Source organism: Lepidochelys olivacea, assembly GCF_965140295.1.
Source record: "Lepidochelys olivacea isolate rLepOli2 genome assembly, chromosome: 15".
NCBI lineage: Eukaryota > Metazoa > Chordata > Testudines > Cheloniidae > Lepidochelys > Lepidochelys olivacea.
This window is the reverse complement of record NC_140425.1, coordinates 18,501,099-18,527,908: the sequence shown is the minus strand read 5'-3', so window position 1 is coordinate 18,527,908 and position 26,810 is coordinate 18,501,099. Positions and strand designations below refer to the sequence as shown.

Sequence of the window (26,810 nt, the reverse complement as noted above, 5' to 3'; positions counted from 1 at the left end):
CCCAGCAGATTTCTGCTTGCTTGCTTGAAGATTTTGAGTCCTGCTCTCTAAAAGTGAAAAGCCAGAGCACAAAAGCCACTGGACTTCCTGGTGCCCCCTTAGGACAGTGCTTTCAGGTGCATTAGGAATCAGGGGACCGTGAAATCCTTACTTAAGAGAAATTCTCATTGAAAGCAAGGGGAAATCTCTCGAGAGTAAGGGGAGCAAGGTCAGACACAATTCATGGGGTTCTCGCATCTGATTCCCCTGGGCACTGCCCTGAAAATTCAACCCATCCAGCTACTACACATGTGAAACCCTGGGGGCTCTGCTGTTGCCATAGATTATTTATTATTTGTATTATGATAGTACTCCAACCAAGATCAGAGCCCCATGGTGCTAGGTGCAGTAAGAAGTAGTGGTCCCTGCTCCAGAAGATTGAGATTTAAAGTTTTGACAGGACGCAGTAGTCCCACATTTGTGCAGTGATCCTTGAGAGTGGAGAAAGCATCGAGGGTGGGGGAGGGTACCTTTTTAAACTTAGGGTGGCTTTTTGGTTTTGTTGTTGTTTTTGGGTTGTTTTTTTTTTCTAATTTCTGCCCTTAAAGGAACTATGATATTGGGGGTGGGCGAGGGGGGTGGACTAGGGTGACCAGATGGCAAGTGTGAAAAATCAGGACAGGGGGTGGGGGGGGGTGATAGGTGCCTATTGTAAGGAAAAGCTCCAAATATCGGGACTGTCCCTATAAAATCGGGACATCTGGTCACCCTCAGGTGGACGCTTGCAGTTGTCCTGCTACCTGAGCTCACACTGTATGTGCTGGAGATAATCAAAGGTGCATTATTTCATATATTAATCAGCTGTGGCTTTATTTTCCAGGGCTAGAGTCCAACTGCTTTTTTTTTTTTTTTTTTTTTTATACTGAGGGGGGAAAAAACAAATTTGAACCAACACAGAGGATCTCATTAATCACCACTGCCATTCAAATTCGGAGGGCGCTGCATCAGTGAACAGTCTGCAGATTCTAGGAGGGTGTGGGGAGAAAACAGACAACTGCCATCAGCCAACCCCGGAGCACCATGCCTTACAGCAAGACAATTTGCTTTTTAAAACTCAATTACATTCCCACCAGACACAGCCACCTCCCTTTGTCCCCCTCCCCCAAAAGAAGAAAGAATCCAAGCTTACATCTAACTAGTGACTCTTAAATGAGGATGGTGCCAAGGATGAGAAGAGACGGTCACGTGGTGGGAAAGAGGACAGCTTTGCAAGTGAAAGAGGAACTGCAGAATATTTGAAATATATCCTTAGGTATAGTCATGAGGAAACTAGCACTTTTCATTTGTTTTTGTTTTTTGGGTTTTGTTTTGAACTGTGAATTTAATTTTTAAAAGATTTTTATATTAGGGAGTTTGGTTTTTTTGGTTTTGAGCTTTTATTATTTTTTTTCACAAGAAATGCAGGAACGTTGAGTGGGTTTGTTGGATTTTAAAGAAAGGAGAAAAAAACTATTTCGGCTGATTGAATGAACTGGAATGTAGACAACGAAGTTGATGCAAGCTGTATAATCTGCTATTAGAGGAAGCGATATCACACTGTGTTATATTATCATTATAATCTGGTGTAAAATACTTCTGCCTTTTGACTTCTGTAATGGTTCTATTTTTACTTCCACATATGTAAACAGTTTGTTGAAGGTTTCACTGTCCCAATTCAGAAATCTGTGCTGAGAAATGGAGTTGGCTGCCTTTTTATTTTTGTTGCTCATGATGATTGCAGTAAAGGAGTTGCTTTTTCCCCCCCCAAGTGTTGATGTTGGGTTGATGGTTATTTAATCTTTAACATAATTTTATTTCCCAGAGCTGTTAACACATTGGGGAAGAATGGAAACTTCCTCATTAGGGAGTTCCGATTAGAACACACTGTAATCTGACGCCCCTTATATTTTTAATGATAGACTCGGTTGCTATTGGATCCATGCGTGTTTTCGGCTGTCGAGCCTGATGAAAAGTAACTGATATATTTCTTAAAGAAATCATCATCCTGGTTTTTTTGTGTTACTTAAGTGTGCAACCTAAAAACAAAAAGCAAGGGTAAAATTCAGCCTCTTGCTGAAGGTCTACTCAAAGCCACCTGGTAGGCCACAGGCAGACTCTCTGCACAAGGTTGAATTTTTGCCCCCCACAGTCACATTTTACACAATGCTATCTGGTGATGCTATGTATTAAATGCAAATCATTGATTTCCTTTGGGTTTTTGATCCAATGAGGGAGAAGGATGAAACAAGAATCAAATCTCTCTCCTAGCATTGGATGGATGCCTTTTACTTATTTTGCTTAGTTACCATTGTCATTTGGTTGCCATGTTTACACCTACAAGTTCTTAAATACAGTGTGACTGGAAAGCACATCTTTGAATCAAGCAAACTTAATTTTAGGTTTTCAGTGCCTGCCATTTCCTTTGTAAATTAAAAATGAAGAAGAAAAAACCCACAACAAAAAACAAAATATTACTGTAATAGTAAACGTCTAATTTTTTGTACAAAATTAAAAAACTAAAAAAAAAGCAAGTCTCAAGAGCTTCGTATCTTCTTGAGTATAATAAAATTTGACAAATACATATCTATAAATAAATATATATAGTTGTGCAGAGGATAGGTTGCCAAAACCGTGGAAGTAGTATGCAGGAGGACTGTTGATTCAGGGAAAGACTGATGCTCGAGCTACAGGCACTAACTTGATCCCCCTTCCCATCCCGCTCACGCACAGAGAGGTTACGTCTGGGTCCTAAGAAAGGTGAAGTTGCTGGGAGATTGGTTATGTTTACCCTGGTGAGAGAGTCCTGTGAGGTCAAAGATGCTCAGCTGGGCAAGGGAGGCAAAGACAGATCCATCTGTGACCATTTGGATTCTGATGGGCGGGGAGTTTTTTCTTCTTGTAGATGTAAAGCATAGAGAGTGAAACCAGATACATAGTTTTACTGTATATTCTAACAACGGTGCTCTTTTCATACTTGTTCTACTGATAAGTGGAGACCCTTTTAACCAGGCTGTTACACAGAAGAGTTTTATACTGCTTTGGGTTCTGTACCTTGTGTGTTTTTGTATATGAAAGGATTTTTTTTTTAAAAAATTTCTGCAGCAATTAGCAATGGAACCTTCTTTGTAGCCTATTAGAAGTGCATAAGGAAAGGTCCCAGGAGACTCGGGTATCAGAGTATTGTATTTACCAAAGGAGTCTCAGCAAAAGATTACTGCAGATAACTAGCCAAATGTTGCAAGGCTTTTCTGCTAAGTCTTTGTGATGTAGTCATTCTACAAATATTCCAAAGCCAGGGAGAGGTAAGGAGGGACAATGGCAAAAGGGGAAGGCTGTAGGAAATACCCTGGGGAGAGGAGACTGGCAATAAACTTAAATGATCTCCTATGCAGAGAGAGGCCCCTCCAACTAAAACCTAGATCTAAACACCCATGCTATAGGGATGTTAAAAATCTGGATCAGAATCCAGATTGGGCAAATGGCCTCTTTATAATTGGCCAAACAAAAAACACAGGGGTGTTCGAGAAGCAGATTGTGTTTTATATTCTAAGCAGAAACCATCCCACCCGATTAGACGGAATGGAGCTGGATGCTTGGAATCATTGTGGGTGATTGTTCTTTTCCCTTGTTTCCAGGTTTGTCTTTTTGTGACTGCTTTGTTTGCAAGGCTGCTTGCTCCTGAGTAAGACACCTCACCTCCCCCCAGTTGTTAGTATGCAGTGTTTATACCAACAGGCAAAATATCAGGACTATTAACAGGAGCAGTGTGGCTCTGACCACACTCACCACAATGAAGATTTACTCAGAGTATGTAGCAATAACAAGAATTTAACCCTGTACATTTCACTGCTTTTCTTCTGCTCCTCTCCTGCAAGCCTTTCCCTGGACAATGAGCAGAGAGAGGGATCCCAGGGCTGATTTAAGACATGAGAATGGCCTCCAGTGTCAGCAGCATCAGCCATAGACCAAATCAGGAAACTGTTTACTTTAAAATGATGCTGCTGATCAGTCCTAGCATCACATTTAATCAAGTTGCAGTGGAAGCATGCTGCAGGGGGTGGGCTCACCTGTGGGAGGCGCTCTTTTACAGAAATGTATTGGTGCAGGGCCGATGTATGGTAGCTATAGCTAGCTGATAACCTACTGGGACTTTTCAGGATGTCTCCCCTTACCCAGCCCTTCCAATCCCTCCCCCCACAACCCACCGGTTGCTTCCCATCTATGTTTGGGCTTCATTTGAGAAGATAGGGAATGTGAAGGAAGGACGCACTAGGCATTTTAGGAGCGTTTGACTGCAGAGGCGGGAAAGCAATAGTGTGTGTGACAAAATCAGTCTGAAGTCAAGCAGCATCAGGTCTCAGGATTAGGCATGCAACCGCCTCCCTGCCATTTGCTCCAGATGCCTGCACCATGACAGCCGGAGATCAGGCCCACAGAGGAGCAAGAGCTAGAAAAAACACCCCAGAGTTTCTAGTGTGTCCTTGTGGAGGAAGCTAGCAGGACAGTGGGTGCAGGCTTTCTGTTGATCAGGAGGAGGCGCGAACCTCTGTTGCCTCAGCTAGAGGGCTGTGATAAAGTGGGGGATAGTTTGATTCCCTCGGGGACTCAAGTTATCCCACGGAGCTCCGTCCCCAGGAAGCAGCCCTAGCACAGCCCATGGCACTACGCTGTGACCACTGAAGAAAACAAGTGCTAATTTTGGTGGGGCTCCCATGACTCAGGAGCCCCCTGTGGCTGTAGGTTTGGCTGCTGTGTATTGGAGTAATAGCTGTACCGAGTCAATAGGTTCCTACAGCTACCCATGGTGGGCCAGGCTGTGCTCAGTGCGGGATCCTAGGAGGGGTGCGGACATATGGGGCTCCAAGCTAAGCCACCTTTCTGCTCTCCTGATTCTGGAGCTGGCCAAGTACCAGTTCACCCCTCTGCATAACTTGGGGAGGCCCAAAGACTAGTGGCTGGACTGGTGGCCCACAGATCAGTTTGCCAGCTGTAGATTCCTGGAGTTTGGTGTGCTCTGGCCACCCCTCGCTATGGTTTCAGGAATGCCCCCTACATAGGGTAGAGTGAATAGTGCAGAGCAAGCACCACCCTTCTTTACCACCCAGGGATTCCTCCTACAGCTCTCAGAGCAGCACTGTCTCTAAAACATCATGAAAAGGACTGGTTTTGGGGACCAGGAACTGGCCCAGGATAGGGAGACACACAGAGGAAGCAGTGGTTTGCAAGTATGGTTCCACCACTCCAGTAAGCTCTTACCAATACTGATGAGAATTCGTGACACATGGCCTGCTACACACAAGGCTTGTGATATGCAAAGCACTTTTTCACCTGGGTTCAACTCCCAGAGCATTAGGATAGAGGGTCTCCCACTTTCGTTACTTACCTGCAGCTTACTGTGTGGTTTAGGCTTGACTACCAACAGGGATGGGGGCATTATAAGTTCCTAGACAGCGGAGGCAAAGCTTCTGGGGCCAAGGGCCATATTAATGAGGTTGATTTTATTGCTTCCTGCTGTGACACTCCTCATGGCCTCACTCTTTCTTTGAAAACCGTAATGTGCTGCTAGCTTCAGCCCATGCTTTTGTGCTGTTGGGGTTGGGGGTCTCTGTCTCTCTCTCCCCTCCCCCCTCCCCCCCATACTTTCAAAGCAGTTTATAGAGGTATAGTTTCTAGCAAAGTCTCTTCACTGTTCTGCTCCTAAAAAACTGATGTTTCCTTACCTTTCACAGAAAGGTTTTCCTCTGATTATCAGTACAGTAACTAGTCTAGTGCATTAAGGGACAGTATTATAAACTATTTTTTTCCCCTGTCTTAAATTTACATTGGGGTAGCATGTTCAGAAACACGATGGCAGGATGAGTCATGAGGGGGAAAGAGCATATGCTGCAAAACCTGCCAATCCAGTTGAGGATATAATTGTTCAGCAAAACAAAAACATAACTAGACTAAGAAGATTACTGGTAATTAGTAGCTAATGTGTTTGTAACTATCATGTGCCTTAAAATTTTCATGGTAGGAAAATAAAGAAAAAAAAATCACCAATGTGTTTTCTGTAATACTACTCAACATTATCGCTGTAGTTTAGACTGGTGGGTTTTTGCATTGTATTTACACTGTACTATAAACTGGAACACTTAGAATGGTTTTATTTTAAGAGTAAGATGGGGGAGGGCAATAAAAGATAATTATGCTTTCATAGAACAAATGTTACCATAACAGAATGTATTATTATAGGAATTTTCCATAACACCGATAAGTAGAATGCTTGTTAGAAACCAGGTATGTAGGATAACAGTTTGGTGTGTTTTCAATAAACCATGCCTGGAAAGAACATGTGTGTCATTGGTTATTTGTTACATCAGATGTTCTAAATATTCTCTGCCACATAACATCATTCAGCCAGGGCACAGGGTAGTGGGACCCTAGCACAGGCCAGCAGTGTGCTGCAAAAAAACCTCTAGTAATGAAAGTGATTGGTGTATGCTTTAATGTACTGCAGCTGGAAACAGTAATTCTATGGCTTATGTTAGCATTATAGCAGAAAGCCATATAATGACTTTGGAGTGTAGATCATGGCTTTACTAAGACACAAGGGTGTTTCTGTGGAGGGAGGGAGACATCTGCATGGGTCTGTTCAAAGGACTCCACATTTGGATTGACAAGCATATCTTACTGATGGCTTTACCATTTGTGAGGTCACTGCCCTTTCCCCACGCTTGCTGATGAAATATTTTAGTACACCACGTCACATGGCTGTAAAGTGTGTGTGTGGGGAGGGGGGAGTAAAAAAAAATCAGAGATGCTAGGAATTGACTGGAGCTAGATGCATGCTTTGGGTGAGGTGTGAGACTTCTCTTGTGCTTTTCTTTTTTACATGCTTTTGGGGTATATTAGATAATTTAGTTTTCCTGCTGTGTGGAAGGGAGATCCACCCAGAAGCTGAGGAGACAACTTTCCAGTACATGACATGGCCCCTTGCTGACAGATCTGTTGTGTTAATTTTGATGGAATAGCTGGGCCCAGGCAATCAGTGTTAACGTGATCCTATCACTGTACAACACTAAAGAGTTAAACATGGTTCAAGGTTCTGAGTACAGAGACCTCAACCTGCTTAGTCTCATGACAACCGTCCCCATTAAACATTTTATAACCTTGTGTTGAAGGTGCGGTAAAAGAGAGAAAATCAGTCAAAGCATTTCAAATGTCAAGTATTAAGTAAGGCTTTCATTTTACAATATTGCTCATTCCCTTTTCCTTCAGCAGTAGAAAGTTTTTATAGGGAACCCCCCAGCCTGCCCCATTTGACAGTCTTTTAGAATTGGATAACTGTTCTTTTCTGGGGGAAAGAGAAGTTAGTTCAGCTGGCCTGGAGCTGATGATAAAGACCAGTCCCATTCTCTTGAAGATCAAACAAGGCAAATGGACACACAACATGACAGCAAAGAACCACCAATGTAGAAAATGCAGTTTCTGTCTCTGGTCCCTACTCCTGTAGCAACCTGGGACAGCACACAATCTTATCAGTCAACCCCAAGACCTGACAAACCAGTATGAGCATTGGGAGGTAATAGGGCATTGCTTTTAGCTGCCTATCTGCTCATGAGCTTATAGCAGTGTTGTAAAAAATGCCATCTTGTCTGGCTAAGCCAGACCCTTACTAGACAGAAGGCAATTTGAGAAAGATAGAAAAGAGAAGAAATAAAGTGGAGAAAGGTCAAGGACACATGAGGGAGGGGTGACAGCAGGAACCCAAGTCTCCCATTTCAGGTGCTATTCAGAACTTAACCAAAGTGGTAGAAGTGATGATGTTATTGGTTCCCTCTCTCTGGCCTGGATTGGTCAGGACACCTTTCAGGTTCAGGACAATGAAGGCCTAACAGTGTGGTACTGGATCTTGGCATCCTAAGAGATGGTGGGAGTAGCAGCCATAATGATAAAGTTCTCTCCTTCCAGTCTACCAATTTCCACCATTTTGATTTTCCCTAAAGACTTTTTTTTTAAAGGATCCCCTAAAGGAGGTGGTGAGTGGCACAGGCCATCTCCTCTGTATTTGGTCTACCAATTAGATTAGTTAATTTCTGATTCCATTCTTCTTTTGTTTATTAGTCATGACCTTAACACAGTCCTTGGGTGGTATTAGCAGATCTTTTTGTTTGACCTAATCCAGTCTTTCACTTCTGTCAACTTTTATATAACAACTGAATGTAACAGGCTGAGTTGGATATTTGTGACCTTGGACAACGTAGAGAACAAATCTCTGCACAACAGATCTTCTCTGAGCTACACCCTTGAGGACGGATTCTCCCTGGCAGGTTTATCAATGTTGATCAGATCAGAGAGATTGATGTCGCAAACAGTGTCACACTTCCTGACCCCCACTCATCAAGCATGGGAAAGGCCCAGCAAAAATCTGTAGCAGTAATAGTACCCTGCAGTGAGGTGGCGAGCAAGAGGAGGCAAGGTTCTCCCGGAAGTTAAACAGTGAATCACATTACCAGTCAAACGTCATTATACCATTAATAAGTTATCACTTTTGAGGTTCCAAAGATGCTTGTTAGCAGTACTGGGGAGTTTATCTTCAACTTCCCTTCCCTCCTTTAAATCTCAGATGTCTGGAATGCATGTTGTGCAAAATCATCTGCTGCTCTTATACACACAAAGGAAACGTCTCATTTTACAAGCAATGTGGCTATTGCCCTCAGAATCTGGCTCCTAGTAGGTATTGCCAACATGCGGCTGCAGGAAAGAATCTGAATTCTGTTTTCGTTATGGCTGCACTAAAGTGGCAATGAATAATAGATGCTGTAGGTAAGATACTGAGCTAAAACAAATCTGTGGTTTCTACAGTTGACCTTTTACAGCTGTCAGAGTAATTTCATTTTCAGCTCATCATCTTCTGGCCAAACTGGAGAACGGAGTCCCTGAGGTGAAAGGTTAACGTGGGAACAATTGACATGAAATATCACAGCCCTGATCTGTTTCTGATTTCAACAACATCTCCAGTGAGCTTCCTGTCACCACAGTGGGTGTTCACCAGGATTTTTTTGCTTCCTCCTGTAACAGCTTTATTTGTAACTAATGCACAGCATCAGCAGTGCCAGGCTGTGGTACAAGCTGACAATAAGTAAATGAAAAATTAAAGGGATGTTAGCAAATTTGGTTGATCCCTCCCCTCCCCCAATCTTTCAACTGTCATCTTACCTGTTTAAAAAGCCAGTTTTTGTGTGTGTTGGCCCTCAGCCATAATGGGGAATGGGGTGGGAGGGTGAGGAGATACTGTTGTAGGAACTGAACCCGGTCTGTCTCGTAGCATGGCTCACTACCACTGGGCCTTGCCAATATTTTTCATTTGGCTAATTTATCTCACTTAGGATTGCTTAGAATTGATTATTTGCAAGGTGAGTTGGGAGAACTGGCTGGCAGAATTTATTTAATAGGTAATTTCCATCAGTGGCACTTTACAAGCTGACAATCTTTGGTCAAACACTCAAGCTCTAATTTGCTGTTCCATGAGAACAGGATTGTGACTATTAGGGTTGTCTTTGACACCCATTGTAATAGGATGATACTGCATTGACACTCACTCGATGCTGGGATCTTTAGGATCCTGAATAGCCTCCTTTTGTACAGGGATAAATGGCTAGCCTACAACCTTCACTGCTTCCAAAGTGTGCTTTTACTCTGAAAAGCAGCTCTGTTTGCCAGTCATTCAAACTCAGCTAGGTTCTTTCCTCTCTGTTTGCCAGTCATTCAAACTCAGCTAGGTTCTTTCCTTTCCATCCTTGGTCACCAGTAACAAATAGTGTTACATGGGTTTGGCTGAGGGCAAAATTTGTCCTTGCATTTGGAACTTGGTTAACAATCTGATGATGCATGAACCGGAATAGAACTCAGCTCTTCCACAGCCATGCTGGCCCTGTAGTTCTAGTAAGAGGAAAACCCTTAATTCTGACCTTAAAAGAAGTGGCTATGGCTCTGACTGCATACAGAGCTCACATTGCCATGCCACAGGAGGGAATCCACTCTGTGTAATATCTACACCAACCTAATGGCTTCTCTGTACTTCGTCCTGCTTTCTTGATGATATTCTCTTTGCATAATAACTTATTTCACATCCACACATTTAAAGGTCTGTAGGCTAAAAAATGAGAACACTCTTCCCTGATTGGTTTGCAAAGTACAGCAGAGGACTGCATCCACACGCAGCACCTAAACCTTCGTTCACATGCAAATGATCTCCCGGCGCTTGGTTTGCTTCAGAATTCTTACATGCAACAATGTCACAATATAGAGCTTCTGAGCAGACCAGGCATCCGGCCTCTGACATGTGTTGGACTTCATCTGTATCAATAAGTCACAGCAACCAGCTGTGGTGAGAGGAAGACTTATGTGCAATCAAAGGCATACAGGCTAAAAATGGAAGAGGCCTGCCAAAGTTATGACCTTTAAAACAGTGGGCACTGGACACTCACCCCCGGCTGTAGATGGGCTTGTAAATCATGTCCTGCAAACTGTTTAAAATCGCCAGAAGGGCTTTGGTACCATGCCAGTGAGTTACACACATGATCACTAATGGTATCTACAGCTAGGCACTTGTATGTCATTTACATTTCTATTTCGGGTTAGAGAAGGCTGCCCCTAGAGGCTCAGAAAGGAACGATGCGCACAGTGCAATATTGCTCTATTAGCTATGGTCACTACATGACATTTTCACCTCCTGAGGCATCAGTTATTGGCCACTGCTGGAGAGTCAGTCCTGGAGTGGATGGACCAGGGATCTGATCCAGCAGAGTTTAAGATTGAGAGAGACAGACGATCAGCGATTTTCCTCATTGAGGTAAATTATCGTGGCTTTGCCTCATTGTGCCTATTTGGAAAGTATGCATCCACGAGCTGGCTGGGTGTCAGAAACCATGATGGGGCATGGTCATTCCTAGTGATCAGAACCATGGCAGTAAGACCTAGTGCTGAGTCAAGGTTCAGAGCCGGTTTGGAGTGAGGCCAGACTTAGAGCAAGGCTGGAGCAGGCCAAGGCTCGGGGAGTCTGTTGTCACTGTGAGGCAGGAGAGCGTTCCAATCCATAGAGTGATGTTGAACAGACTGAGCTGCTATTCCTCCTTTGAGGCTTACATACACCTGCCCTGAGAGTCACCAGACCAGTTTCTGGCTTGTGGATTGGCTGGGGCCTAGCACAGGAGTGATTCCTCACTTTACACTGGGTTCCTCTGGTTAACTCTGTCCATTTTCAATCTGATCTTACAACTGTGGTTAACTTGCTCTCCTTTCCGGTTGTATTGTTTGAAGTCTTTGCCAAGCTCGTTTTCACTGACTTAGAGATGTGATTCTCTCCAGCTCCTGAGCCAGAATAAATGACGCTTCAGGGAGGTGAACTGCAAAAGCAGCTGGCTAAATAACATGCTTGTGAGAATCCAAAGTGGAAGGGGAGAGGGAGTACATATCTACTGGTTTTAGAATACAGGGTCTATTTCTGTAGCTGCTCCCTGGCTTGAAACCTACAGCGGAAGTGCTGGGCAGAGTTCCTGTGGAATAAAATGGAGTCACACACTCAGTAACTGCATAAGTCATTTTTTCCCCTTCATTTTTACTTATAAATTTTGAATTTTACACAGTTGTGCAACAGCAATGGGACACGCTGAGAAGTGCCCTGCCAGTGGATTACTGCACCATTTGGGTGAATAAAGTCACTTTGGGTTTGGTCTTGTACCTTAATAATAATCCTTAGTATTTACCGTAATGTGAACACAACCCAGGGTGTACAGTAATCGCCCAGAAAGGCACAGCCTGTTGTGTCCTATTATAAATCATCAGCCAGCATCTTGCATTTATGCAGCTCTTGGCCTGCAGTAAGAAGCGTATCCCGTCCCCAAAGAGCTTGCATTGGTTATGGTCAATGCAAAGGGTTGGAAAACAGCATTTTATCAAGGTCCTGGCAGTTTATGTGTGTTTGGTAGTTCATTATAAAGAAGCTTAATGCTACTTGTCTGGAAATGTATATTTTCACCCATTTATTTTGTGTAGCCTTCCTGGCCCCTTCCCCACAATCACATTAATTATCTTGTCTGCCTTGTCCACTGTCAAACTGTGTTTTGTTTTGTTTTCCCCAGCACAGTGCACCATGAATTTTTACTGGTAGCTACTGAAGAATGCGTGTGACGTAACCACAGGATTCTTCACAGTGGTGCATTACCAGTTATTAAGCGAAATCAGAGCTGCTGAAATATTCCTTCCCTGCAAACTGTGTCTTTCTCGCTCTTAGAAGCAATTAGTCTGTTTTGGCTTAAGGACACAGAAAATCACAGCGACTGCTGAGAGTTTGTTTCACTCTTGGCTGGTAGGGTTTGAACTCAAAGTAAAAAGATTGATTTTTGCTGTTTGGCAAGAAGCAGATCACCTTAAGGGAATGTATATCATCTTGGATGCAGATAGCCATCTGAAAAGAGAAAAAACCAGGCCTCTGCATCTAAATCTTTGGCAGGCTACCCTACTTATGCACATGCTCGCTAGACCTTGGTTTCCCTCTTCTCTTAAACCCATCTTGTTCATCATAACTTGCTTTAACTACAGCCCCAAAAGTACAGAAAGCTAAACTTGAAGCATGGTCAAAGTTAACCTGTGCAGTTGCATTTACACCACTTGAAACAAAAGTTGGATACCAGTGACTCCCTTTATCCCAAAAACACGGCCTTTTCCATGGCATCCTTCACTTTCATGTACTCCACGTGTGAGGGATAGTTGGTACATTCAAAACTGTTGTTATTGCGGATGTACTTAATGAAGTCTGGAGCCCCAGGGCAAACGACGTTGTCAGCCAGGATAACAGAGCCCTTCCTCAGCAAGCCATGTTCCTAGAAAGAAGAGAGACTTGCACTTGGTGAATCTGTTCACTTTAGAAGGAGTTAACGTTTACTAAGTGCTAGTGCAATGCACTTTCGTATTAGTGACATTTCCTGCTAAAATGAATTCCTGTACTAACATGGGTTTGATCAGGGAAAAATAGCTGTGACACACTCTACAGGTTCTGCAAGCAACAGCTGAAAAGCTGGATCTTTCTGCTAACGTCATCAGCAGCAAAAGAGTTAATGATGCTGATAGGAAATTGATGTCATTGGGATTCAGATTCAAACAAATGGGGACAGGTCATGCCTAAATTATTGTTTCTGGCTGTCTCTGCAGGGTTAAGATGACAACTCTGGGTAATTCACATTTGGAAGGATTTCTTCACACGGGTAGAGACTTGACCATTCCTTTTTATTTCAGGTTAATATTGAAATTTTGCAGAAGCTGGTGAAGCCACCAGAGAGGGGGCTGCATGGCATTCTGGGCAGCAAAGTCTCAACTGGGCCTCTAGCCCACTACTGGAAAAACACAGAGTTCAGGACTGAGATTTCCCGTGCTCAATCTTCCTCAATCCCATCCAACTTTTGGCCACTTTATTTGGCAACAGGGCACGGAGCACGGTTAGTGCCCAAAGAGGGCCAGGCTGGCAAGTTACCAAGAATTCAAGGGGCATAAGTAACTTGCCATATACCCAGGCATCCAATGTTTAACAACAGTAAAGCTGCAACCGTAATATTTGCTGACTTGTATTTTCCTTGACAAAGAGACACTACTTATCTGACGTAATTTTCAAAATAAAAGCCTGCAGCTTATCAGCTTTGTTCCCACCCTGCAGTTATGGGGAGGGTTGCATCTTTAAGGCTCCGTGCATGGCTTTTGCCCCACAAATCAATATTGTGGAGGCCACCGGTGGTTAGCTCACCATGCTCACCTCTTGAGTTTGTGCCAACCCAAAGAGAAGAGGCAGTTTGGGAGGTATGTAGATATCCTCTGGCCTGTACTTTCTAATAATCAGATCAGAAACTCGAGTGAAAAGGGCATTTCCAGCACTAACAGCTGTGTCCTTGTGACTCCGCTGATGTTTGCCAGGTGCTCCTTGTATCAAGGACCTTTTCTAGAACTGTGTGAAGGGGAAACTGCGTGGGACTCAAACCACAACCTAGGTCATCTGAAATGCTTGTCAAAAACTATGTTCAAAATGCCAAGTTGGAGAAATGTTCGAAGTGTTCCCTTCAGCTGGTCCATCTCAGATCCCCAGGTGATGTTACACAGCAATGATTCATGAGAATAAGCAAAACAACACTATGGTTTGTAATCGCATCAAACTGTTGACTAAGAAGCTGGATCTAAACGATCCTCAATCCTTTGCTTTAGCTGGTTTTTTGTTTGTTTGTTTGAGGTTCAGAGCTGGAAATGGTGCTCTAGCCCTCCAAACGGCTCGGAGCTTGGTAACTGTTACAGAGCAAGTTTTAAAAAATAACTTTCTCAGGAGGCAAAGCAATTTCAGAACAAAATTTTACTGTCTCCCAGCTACTGGTGTGTAAATTCAATGGTGGGTTTTAACAAGAAGTCCCAAAGAAACTCTCGACTTTTTAAAAAGCTGCTTGTAGGGAGGAGAGAGTGGGAGCCTAAAACACAGTGTTTGTATTCTCCAAACAGGGGTGGTGAAACTGGTGCTATGCGAGAGAGGGAGAATGTGGCTAGTGCGAAGCAGTCAGCAGAGAGACTCCCATGGTCTTAATGCAAGAGAGGCTCATACAAGAGCGAGTGGGTAGATATTTCTGGAGAATGTAACTGAAAAATGGCATTTCCATCCAATTAGTCATTTCAGTCTAGAGATAGTCACAGGTCTAATAGTGCTATTGAGCTGTGATATTAGGTGCATTTGCGCTGTTTTTTATAAACACAGAAGCTGTGATCATCACTGGATTATTTGTTGACGTTTGGAAATAGCCTGGGGTCCTCAACTGCTCTCGTTTGTCATTACCTGGCTGTTTAAAGCCAACCCATAATTTGCTATTGCTATAATAGCCTTCTAATTTTGTAATGAAGTGTCATTATCTGTTACCTTTGTTGCTGACAGAATCTGTCCCCACGTCTAGCTGTGGGTGGGGAGAGTCTGAATGGCATTTCCTGGAATGAGAACCTAGCATGGTGCTAGGAATAGTCTTCCCTCTGCTAAGGGCTGCTTTATATCCCATCAGATGGTAAGGATGCCCCAGATGTTCACAGAAAGAAGGTACAAACGTGTTATCGAGAGAGAATTTCATCAAGGAGCACAAACCCTGACAACAGAGGGAGAAGAGTTTGCCACCAGGAAATTAGTGATGTGAAGGCTGAGTCTGAAATCTGAACTTCTCCAAAATTCAGGGCATTTGGATCAGGTGTCCTGGCTTAATCTGATAGGGAAAGACTTAAGTCATGACATTCAGACCCAAATCGTACTTCTCCAGTGTTTGTGGGTGGTTCTCATTGGGTATTCAGCTTCAGGCCTTTCCAGACAGGAAGATCCTGCAATCCCTGGGAAGTGCTGAGCACTCTCAGTTCCCACTGACAATAATAGGGGAGACGAGGGCACTTAGCACTGTTGTGAATCCAGCCCCTAAGCTCCATCCCTTTTCACCACGTGGCTGGTTGATTGTTAAAAGTTTCTCTGGTGCGTGCCCCGCTGTAGAAAACACGCACTTCCCAACTGTTCTGGGAAGATCTTACAGACATCTGGATATTCACTATGGGGGTTTTAGGGCTGAAATCATTCCAACTCACAAGCAGCAGAATGGTGTCTGGCAGGTATCTATCTTTCCAATGATCGAGAAAGACAAAATCCAGTGTGTCCACTTCATGCTTTTTCTTCAGCTGTGGGATAATTGTCTCCGAAGGGCCTTCTAGAATTTTCACCTGAAAAGCAAACACATCTCATGTTGATCCGGGCACCTTGTTTTAAGCACATTGCCCCTCACCCTTTAAGGTGCAGTCAGACTTCCGTGACCATGTTAATAGCCTTGGTGGAGAACTTCAGCGGGCTTTGGATCACATGGGCTTTTTTGATAAATTGACTCAATTATTTTTTTCTCTGTGCAATTATAAGAAGCCTGTGACCTTGTCTCTGCTGGGTAAAGTGACCCTCTGCTAGTGACAAGGGAATCCCCTGCTGAAAACAGCGTGCAGCTTGGCTTGGCACTGCAGTCACATCCCAATCAAACCTTCTTATCTAAAGCAAATAGAATGTACAGAAGAGAGGTTAAAAAGACTGGGGTTATTTCGTTTGGAACAGAGCTTGCGGGGAGAGCATGCAAAACAATGAACCCGTTCTTCTTACGCATAGTCAGGCCATGTCTACACTAGGAGTGCTTTGCTGGTATAGCTATACTGGTCTACTACACCAGCAAAGCGTTCCTAGAGTGGATGCAGTTTATACTGGCATCAGCATAGCTTGTTCCAGCCCCCTGAGTGACATAAGCAATCTCAGTAAACATGCAGTTGTGTCAGTGTAACTGGGGCTGCAGTAGGGCCTTTTGCAGCCAGCTGGGTCAGGTATAATTGCACCTCATCACACCCCTGATGGGCACAGCCATGCTGGCAAAATCTGTAGCGTAGTCCTGGCCTCCGTAGAGGATGCAAGCAGGGGAGCGGCAGGCACTCCCTGATTATCGGTTTATCAGCACAAGCTCTGTTCAATGGAGAGGAACTGCGGCACCTGTATTTGGTAAGTAGGTATCATATGGCTTGAGCAAAAACTAAAGGTGAGGGAGTCTGTTTATTCTGGCTGCTGATTTATGCCTCAGCCTTTGGCTTACAGTCACCTATCTAATGACTTGTCAGCAGAGCACTATTGAGCCTCTCTGTGTTCCTCTGACAAGTCGGTTGATAGGTGATTGTAAGTCAAAGAACCTAGCCATTCCCAGTGCGATAAACCATCGTCTGCCTACATGGGTAACCGGTTACTAGAAAAACAGCCAAACCTAGAGAATGAAATCTGAACACTTTCCAACACTAGAGAGCATTGGATTTAAATCACAGTTCCTGTACCTGCTGCTACGTATTCTTGTTCTGGCTCAGAAAGCTGGAAACTTGTGAGAATAGCTCATGCAATTTGCGGAATTTCAGCTCTAATCCCTGCTCTCACTTGAGCCCCAATCTCTTTCCAAACCCCAATTTGGATCTGAATCACACCACTCTAAGAACATAAGAACGGCCATACTGGATCAGACCAATGGTCCATCTAGCCCAGTATCCTGTCTTACGCCAGTGGGCAATGCCAGGTGCTTCGGGGGAATGAACAGAAGAGGTAATCAATCATCAAGTGATCCATCGCATGTCACCCATTCCCAGCTTCTGGCAAACAGAGACTAGGGTCACCATCCATGCCCATCCTGGCTAATAGCCATTGATGGACCTATCCTCCATGAATTTATCTCGTTCTTTTTTGAACCCTGTTTTGTCTTGGCCTTCACAACATCCTCTGGCAAGGAATTCTACAGACTTTGTGTGAAGAAATACTTCCTTTTGTTTGTTTTAAACCTGGAGCCTATTAATTTAATCTGGTGACCCCTACTTCTTGTGTTATGAGAAGGAGTAAATAACACTTCCTTATTTACTTTTTCCACACCAGTCATGATTTTTATAGATCTTTATCATATCCCCCCTTAGTCGTCTCTTTTCCATGCTGAAAAGTCCCAGTCTTATTTAGCTCTCCTCATATGGCAGCTGTTCCATACCCCTCATCATTTTTGTTGCCCTTTTCTGAACCTTTTCCAATTCCAATAGATCTTTTTTGAGATGTGGTGATCACATCTTCACGCAGTATTGAAGATGTGGGCCTACCATGGATTTATATTAAGGCAGTAAGATAGTTTGTCTTCTTAGCTATCCCTTCCCTAATGATTCCCAACATTGTTAGCTTTGCGACATCTTTGCTAACTACTCAGTTATCTTAAACACAGTGTGTGTGAAAAGGGATTGATGACCCTGCCCCAGTCCCTAATGGGCATTTCCTAACTTGACACATCTACCACACAGATGAGCCCAATGGCTGTGCTCAGTTCACTGCTAAAATAGCTTGGGATATTGCAATTGCTGTGTTAGCTGAAGTATAAGAGGGCGAAATACCAATATTTCTTCTGACATAACATCTACTCAGTCCCTTCATTTACCAGCCACAGAAGAACAAGATGTACCTTATCTTGCACTCCAGCAAACTCAATCATCTGTTTGGCGATAGCAGCAAAGTCAGGGTTGAACTCGATGGTCAGTAAGCAAGCGCTGGGCTTTAACAGCCGAGCAATCCTCACAGCAGAGTAGCCACAATACGTTCCCAGCTCCAGCAAGGCTGATGGCTTTGTCTCCTCCAGTATCTTATCTAGAATCAAACCTGAACGGGAGAGAAATGGGTTAACTCTGGACTAAATCAAACGGCATCAAATAATAAAGTTTGTGGATGGAATCTTACAAGTTCATTAATAAGCTGCTATAAGGAGATTCAAAATGTGATGGTTTATGATCAAATATACAGGGCTTCCTTTGCAGACTGGCTCGCACTTAAAATGAGATTCATTTTGAAATGTCAGGAATCTTGGAAAGAAACCACTTACAAATACCTCAAACGAAATTGCTGCTTATTGTATCAACGGGGCCCCTGTGAAACTGAAAATAGTCTTGTGAATGCTTTTGCAATTTCTTTTTTGCACTAGGGCGACTTCAAGAAATAGGTTGTCTTGTATAATACTGGGAAAATTGATCATCTGACCTAGGCTTCAAATAGTAAATTTTCAAAAAAATAAGTATGTGGGGGTGTTTTAAAAGAAAAATAACTTTTTTAAAATAAAAACCCACATTTTTGAGTGAAGATGGGCCTGTATTAAATAAAATTTACCACAACTTTGAGTGAAAAATGCAACATTTTGCAAAGAAATTTAGTCGTTGCAAAATCTGTCCCCATTCATGAAATGTAGAGCTCTTAAACTTTGAGAGAGTTCACATTTTGTAAATAATATTACACGCAGTCACCTTAATGTAAGACTTTTAAGTTAAGAAATACTCATTATAAAAGGAACAGTCTAGCCAGCTGACAAAGGCACTATTTATTTGCGCTATAAAGGCCAGGAACCATTAGCCAATTGTTACAATAAATAAATAAAATTGGAAACGATATCCAATCCTTGCAAAGAAATGGACTCAGTGACAGAAGTCTCTTCCATCTTTAATCTTCTATGGTCCTAAGTAGTGCAAATACATTAGATACCTGAATGAATATTTGAAGGTATTTAGCCTTTGGCATCATGATGCATGAGCCACCTGAGCTGCTTAGTTACCCACTATTAGCATTCACCTTGTCCTGTGCTATTTATTTATGCATCACTTGTGTACAAACTGAACTGGTGTGGTGCTGCAATTTGTAATTGAGCACTCTTATTTAGCCTTCAAATCTTAGGAATTAAAAATAAATAACGTTGGGATTTTGCCTATCTTACTGGAGCAGTGCCCCTTGGCACCCACTGTATTGCCAGGTTTGTCAGCTTTTCCCCTAGGAGTCCCTGTTCTCAGAAAACTTTTATCTTCCCTTTTTTTGGAGGGGTGGGGATGGGGGAGATTCTGTCCTATTATGAGTAGGGCCCTACCAAATTCATGGTCATGAAATATGCATCACGAACTGTGAAATCTGGTCTTTTGTGTACTTTTACCCTATGCTATATAGATTTTATGGGGGAGAAGAGGGTTTCTCAAACTGGGGGTCCTGACCCAAAAGGGAGTTGCAAGGTTATTTTAGGGGGTAGTAGTATTGCCACCCTTACTTCTACGGTGCTGCCTTCAGAGCTGGGCAGCCGGAAAGTGTCGGCTGCTGACTGAGGGCCCAGCTCTTCAGCGCAGACGTCAGGGTGGCAACACCCTACCAGGCCATGCTTGCTTCTGCGCTGCTGCTGGCAGCGGTTCTGCCTTCAGAGCTGGGCTCCCGGCCAGCAGCCGCCGCTCTCCAACTGCCCAGCTCTGAAGGCAGCGCCGCCGCCAGCAGCAGGACAGAAGTAAAGGTAGCAGTACCGCGACCCCCCCCCTATAATAACCTTGCAACCCACCCCCCACACAATTCCTTTCTGGGTCAGGACCCTACAATTACAACACTGTGTGAAATTTCAGATTTAAAAAGCTGAAATAATGAAATTTACAATTTTTAAAATGCCATGACCACGAAATTGACCAAAATGGACCGTGAATTTGGAAGGGCCCTAGTTATGAGGACTGCCCCCCTGATTCCCATTCTTTTCACTTGCCTCATCCAAGGTCCTGTAATATGACCACCATTTTTGCAGCTAAGGAAAGGACAAGGCTGGAGGGGTCATTGCTGGGCAATGTGAAGTAATACCCCCTGCAGTTCTTAAAACCCACCTAACCACTGAAGAGTGAAAATGGTTTTCTATGTGGGTTTCAAACTCCCAGCCATGTGCACCTCAATTTAAAAATCACACTGCAGTTTAAGTCCACTGCCAATTGCAGCGAGTGAAACAAACCTTATAGGCATTGGTCAGAGCTGCAAAGACAAACTGTTCAGAACTGTCTGATTCTAGTCAGTTTCTCATTTCAGACTACTGTATGTATAAGCTGACTAGGAATGGTCAGTGTGCTTCTGAACTGAGTCCCTTGCTGATGTAAGAGAAACCAACTAGGTCTGCAGAAATCCCCTCAGGCTCACTGTGCAGTCAACTCCCAATTCAAGAAACTTTCAGACTGTTTCTCTCTTCATGAAGTGCTGCTTTACATATGGAAAGCCTGCAGAGGAAAACATAGTAGAAAGCTAATTAGTTTCCCTCTGCAGCTTTTCCACATGGAAAGCACTTTAGCAGCTTTGCAGAGACTAAAAATAGAAAGGTGGGTTGAAAAGTGCCAAAGAAAGAGGAAGGAAGGGTGACAGAGCAGATAGAAATGAGAAAATGGGGAGCGAGACTAGGACAGAAAACAGGAAAGAGTATGTAGATTAAAAGGAGGGAGGGGAAAAAAGAAATACAGAGAACACAGGAGGAGATGCACAAAGACAGGAAAGAGGGAAGGAGAGAACTGGGGAGAAAGGGAAAAGGGGCTGATAACTGGTGAAAAATGCATTCAACTGCAAAATAATGCAAATATTAAACTGATTGACTTAAGTAACTAAATGCTATACTCCACCCTCAGCTCTCGTGCAAAACTTTCACTGATGTTGCTGCAAGGCCTCTTGGTTTGGCTCTTCTCTCATTGATCTAGCCCAGGGATACTAATTAACAATATAACTCAGCCTCCTCCTGCCATCCGGCTTTTATTGGCACATAAGTGTGTAGTGCTGCAACTGTACGTTATTTGTATTAATTCAGGGACTTCAGTGAGAGTGACTGGTGCTCTCCTTTCTCTCTGTATGGTCTAAATACCCTGCTTTTGCACTTACTGTTGCCCCTAATGGTGAAACTCTTGACCCCATATTATTTGTGCGACAGACTCTGTATATTATCTTAAAGCAAGTTTGTCGTCAATGCTTATTTATAGGATTATTTGTTTTAATAAATGCAATTGGTCATTTGTAGCACAGCATATTGTTCCAATTTATTGTAGATTAGGGATGGCTTGTTATAAATTGGTGTAGTGCTATGTACCTTCTTGGGATATGATCTCAGCATGGTCATTTCTGGTCAATACTTGGATAAGAGGCCTCCAAAGAAACCCAGGGCATTTCAGGGATCAGGGCTGGTGATTCAGTTGTTGGCACTGGTCCTTCTCAGCAAGTATTGAACCAATGTCCTAGCAGTGTACCATTGAAACTGTTGTTTCAAATGAGCTATAAGGCACAGTCTAGACCATTTGGGGTCACTAAATGATCCCAAGGTGTTATCCCACCAGATGCCCTCGCAAAATCCCCTAGTTTGGGGAGTTGGTAACTTGGTGTATCTGTGTGTTATTCAAAACCACAGAGGAGACTGCACTTTACTGAGCATTGAAGCCACTCCTGTCAGGTGCTTTGGCACCTTTAAGATGAAAGGTGCCAAATAAATCCAAGATAGTGTCACTACATAATTCAATGCATCGTGGGCTAAATCTTAAGATCCACACTCAGTTTTCACTCAAGCAAATTTCTACTGAAAGCCAAGGGCGTTTTGTCCAAGCAAAAACCTCAGAATATGACAAAATATTACCAGGGCTAGAGCTTTAATAATGTGTGCACAGATACTAGAAGCTACGGCTTTCACCCTAAACGTACTACTCATGGAATCACAGGAACTGTTTTCATAAACTAGGCCTAAAACATCGGGGTCTCTGACTACTGCGTAAAAGTACAAGTTTACTAGGGTTAACCCTAGATTACTATGTTTAACCTCCAAATTCTCTGCACTGCCTCCAACTAAAAGGGTCATGTTCTGAAAGAAGCTCTCAGATCTGTAAGTCACAGGATGTGTATGTTAGAAGTGAGCTACTACAGTTATATGAGACAATAACTGAACTTTTTTGAATGCAAAGTAGTGAGACAATGAATGTGCACCCAAGAGGACAAATTTTATCCACTTAGCTGATTTGGCCTTTAAGAGAAACTAAGACTTGCCAGGGGATAGTAATGTCAGATTTTCCTATTAGTATATGGGACAGCTTCTTGTGTATATTACATCTGTATGATCTCTCTTCCCTCGAAAATACATTGCCTATAACTATTGTTTATATGTGCAAAATTCCTCTTATTTTAAATACTCATGGTTCGCACATTTCAATCAAGGATCTCAAAATGCTTCATAAACACCAGTGAATTAAGGCTCATGGACACCTTTTGCTGGAAATAGGATACGATCCATTGTAACCAAGGTCTAGAAAGCAAGGCAGTGACTTTTCCAAGGCTACGTAGCAAGAAACTGGCAGGAATCCAAGTCAGAGGTTTTTTGTTTAACTCCCCAGATGTCCGTCCACCCTCCCTCCCTCAGGAAGCAATGTGCATGGCACATCAAAAAATCACATCTGGCCCCATGACCCTACAGTGCACCTGCTGGATTCTTCCAGAGAGATTTACACCATCATGCATGATCGTTTGCATAACCACTGTTATGGCATGCAAAATTGCTGTGTTTTTTCAGTGACTAACAGAACAACGTATCCTGTACCATGCCAGTCTCAAACTCAAACATAGCCTTGAAGAGCTTATCTCTGATGTGATTACCTTTTTCATCCCCCACATTCATGGCCCACTCCTTCTGGGAGCAGTACTTATCTATGGTGTCCACTACGCTTTGGGGGTCTCCTTTGATTGCATTCTGCAGCACGAAGTTTAAAATCCTCTCTTCTTTGCTCTGAGCCATGATGAAATTGGTTATTTTCTGCAGGATGATTTCATTCCACAGAATGGCTGCCCAGCCGTTGTTTCTGATGAGCACTGCAAGCAGCAGCAAAATGAAGAGCAGGCTGGTAACTATGGACAAAAGGATTGGACAGCTCTCCAGCATCTGGAATAAAAGAGACAAAACAGGTTTTTAGTTAAGGTGGCACAGGAGAGAACCATCTTTCGCATAACTGTTACAATAGAATAACCCATAAGCAACACCCAGGATAGGAATATATAGAACTTACTATAATTCTACTGTACAGTGTGGTTGGAAACGGCTATGTTGTATCCAGAGAGAGACAGTGATCTGAGAGTTCCCTTTAGAGGCAAATTCCATAGGCGTCATTATTAATTAAAGTGTCATTATTAATTCCCTACTCCCCTCCCCCACGTAGCCACTTAGTTCTGACTCCATCCCAAAACACCATTGCACAGACTGGCTGTGCTCTTTAAAATCCTTAAAGTTGCTTTAACCATTAAACAGGATTTAAAATCCTAAATAGTTGTACTAGGTGTGATTTTCACCCCCTCTTGTCTGGGTGAGGCAGGACTGTGGTTGTGTTGAGATTGGTGAAGAAATTTGGAGCTTTTCACCTTCAATCTGAGCACTGTGATCTGTAGAGATCAGCGGTTGTTATGCAAAGTCCTATGTGAAATGAGCATTAACGAAGAAGTACTGGTCTCCAAGTCTCCAGGAAACACACCACAAAAACCATCACTGTTAGGCCCCTGCCTTGCTGGCACGGTCTGCAGAGAAGTGAAGGACTGAGCATGTCACAGAGACTGAACTACCCTCTCCCACTTCAAGGTCGCAATTGAGGCAGGTGCTTGGCGTGGTCCAAGGAAGCTGGCAGTACAACTGCTGCCTGTAACACAAACTTCACTTCACTTTGTATTTGAAAGCATGGATTCTTCCCCCCTCCCCCACTCCAGTTACAAAATACAAAGTTGAATCCCTGTGCCAGAGCCGAGGAATCCAGGCCCGTGAATTTCAGGAGAATGTACAAAAGGGTGCATTGTTCTTCAACTGACAGGCTGGGTTTTGCAGCCAGCTGCAGTCACCTCATGATACTGAATCACAGAATCATAGAATATCAGGGTTGGAAGGGACCCCAGAAGGTCATCTAGTCCAACCCCCTGCTCGAAGCAGGACCAATTCCCAGTTAAATCATCCCAGCCAGGGCTTTGTCAAGCCTGACCTTAAAAACCTCTAAGGAAGGAGATTCTACCACCTCCCTAGGTAACGCATTCCAGTGTTTCACCACCCTCTTAGTGAAAAAGTTTTTCCTAATATCCAATCTAAACCTCCCCCACTGCAACTTGAGACCATTACTCCTCGTTCTGTCATCTGCTACCATTGAGAACAGTCTAGAGCCATCCTCTTTGGAACCCCCTTTCAGGTAGTTGAAAGCAGCTATCAAATCCCCCCTCATTCTTCTCTTCTGCAGGCTAAACAATCCCAGCTTCCTCAGCCTCTCCTCATAACTCATGTGTTCCAGTCCCCTAATCATTTTTGTTGCCCTTCGCTGGACTCTCTCCAATTTATCCACATCCTTCTTGAAGTGTGGGGCCCAAAACTGGACACAGTACTCCAGATGAGGCCTCACCAATGTCAAATAGAGGGGAACGATCACGTCCCTCGATCTGCTCGCTATGCCCCTACTTATACATCCCAAAATGCCATTGGCCTTCTTGGCAACAAGGGCACACTGCTGACTCATATCCAGCTTCTCGTCCACTGTCACCCCTAGGTCCTTTTCCGCAGAACTGCTGCCTAGCCATTCGGTTCCTAGTCTGTAGCTGTGCATTGGGTTCTTCCGTCCTAAGTGCAGGACCCTGCACTTATCCTTATTGAACCTCATCAGATTCCTTTTGGCCCAATCTTCCAATTTGTCTAGGTCCTTCTGTATCCTATCCCTCCCCTCCAGCGTATCTACCACTCCTCCCAGTTTAGTATCATCCACAAATTTGCTGAGAGTGCAATCCACACCATCCTCCAGATCATTTATGAAGATATTGAATAAAACCGGCCCCAGGACCGACCCTTGGGGCACTCCACTTGATACCAGCTGCCAACTAGACATGGAGCCATTGATCACTACCCGTTGAGCCCGACAATCTAGCCAGCTTTCTACCCACCTTATAGTGCATTCATCCAGCCCATACTTCCTTAACTTGCTGACAAGAATACTATGGGAGACCGTGTCAAAAGCTTTGCTAAAGTCAAGAAACAATACATCCACTGCTTTCCCTTCATCCACAGAACCAGTAATCTCATCGTAAAAGGCGATTAGATTAGTCAGGCATGACCTTCCCTTGGTGAATCCATGCTGGCTGTTCCTGATCACTTTCCTCTCATGCAAGTGCTTCAGGATTGATTCTTTGAGGACCTGCTCCATGATTTTTCCAGGGACTGAGGTGAGGCTGACTGGCCTGTAGTTCCCAGGATCTTCCTTCTTCCCTTTTTTAAAGATTGGCACTACATTAGCCTTTTTCCAGTCATCCGGGACTTCCCCGGTTCGCCATGAGTTTTCAAAGATAATGGCCAGTGGCTCTGCAATCACAGCCGCCAATTCCTTCAGCACTCTCGGATGCAACTCGTCCGGCCCCATGGACTTGTGCACGTCCAGCTTTTCTAAATAGTCCCTAACCGCCTCTATCTCCACAGAGGGCTGGCCATCTCTTCCGCATTTTGTGATGCCCAGCGCAGCAGTCTGGGAGCTGACCTTGTTAGTGATAACAAGAACAATAGTACTGCGCCTATTGTTTCCAAGAAACTTGGCTTCTTTGCTGAAGGTGCCCTTGTGTACGTTCTCTAGACATGTGTCTCTCCAAGTGTAGGGCATTAGGGCTTGAAACTCACCAGATGGGATGCACATCACCCATAAAGCTCAAGCGATAAATCCCTTCAAAGCCATTTACCTACACAGACAACTCTCTGCAGAAAGGTATATTTATTATGGTAGGGAATGATTCATTGATTTTGAACCGACCGTAGCTCCAAAGAGCTGCTATGGACTGTTTCTTTAAATGAAGAATTAATTTAGTCTTTATGGAAGTGCAGAACTAAGAACACTGACTGCGCCAGGCTCTGTAAAAGCTTCTCCCATGCAACACTGCCAGGGCACCTGTTGATGCAGCCTGTAACACCTCTGTTCCTCCACTCCTGTGTCTCCACTTGAGCTGGGGCTGACAATTGCACGGGGGAGTTGGAACGTGCACAAGTCAGGACAACGGTGAGTGACTGCCAGAATCGTTTCCCCTTACAATTTACAATTTAATTTGGGATTTGCACATACATCTATGGAATTCAGAGGCTCCTTCCCCTGCCTACCACACCCCACAGTTCTGCACTGGAAAGTACATTGTTCTCTAAGCCATTTTTAATACGAACAGTTTACCAGCCTCTGTTATTTAACCCTTTCTACTCCCTCCCCTCAATCCAATAAACTCCATTCAAAGGGCCTGTTGCAGGGCTGCCTGAGCCCCATTCTGACCAACTCTGGTGCTGCAGGTACTCCCTGCCTCAATCACCCTTCCCTCAGGGCCCTTTAAGAACTCCACAGTCTAAAGGGGTGTCAGACAAATTCCCGTGCAGAGCTTCTACTTCATTAAA

At 43.8% G+C, this 26,810-nt stretch overlaps 2 protein-coding genes across 6 annotated transcripts in view; one reads left to right on the top strand and one right to left on the bottom strand.

The window, feature by feature from the left end:
* ARVCF (ARVCF delta catenin family member) overlaps positions 1-11,466 on the top strand; it is a 449,123-nt gene extending 437,657 nt beyond the window's left edge. For all 5 annotated transcript variants that reach the window (XM_084649105.1, XM_084649104.1, XM_084649102.1 and 2 more), the window contains one exon: positions 860-11,466. The gene's annotated coding sequence lies outside the window, so the exon portion shown is untranslated. The remainder of the gene's footprint in view (positions 1-859) is intronic.
* A 122-nt stretch (positions 11,467-11,588) lies between these two features.
* Positions 11,589-26,810, bottom strand: part of COMT (catechol-O-methyltransferase) — a gene marked incomplete at its 5' end in the record, with an annotated part of 34,808 nt that continues 19,586 nt past the window's right edge. The window contains 4 exon segments of the mRNA XM_084649107.1: positions 11,589-12,884; positions 15,643-15,774; positions 18,054-18,247; positions 23,033-23,315. Coding sequence (XP_084505233.1) covers positions 12,705-12,884; positions 15,643-15,774; positions 18,054-18,247; positions 23,033-23,315 — 789 coding nt within the window. The 3' untranslated portion in view covers positions 11,589-12,704.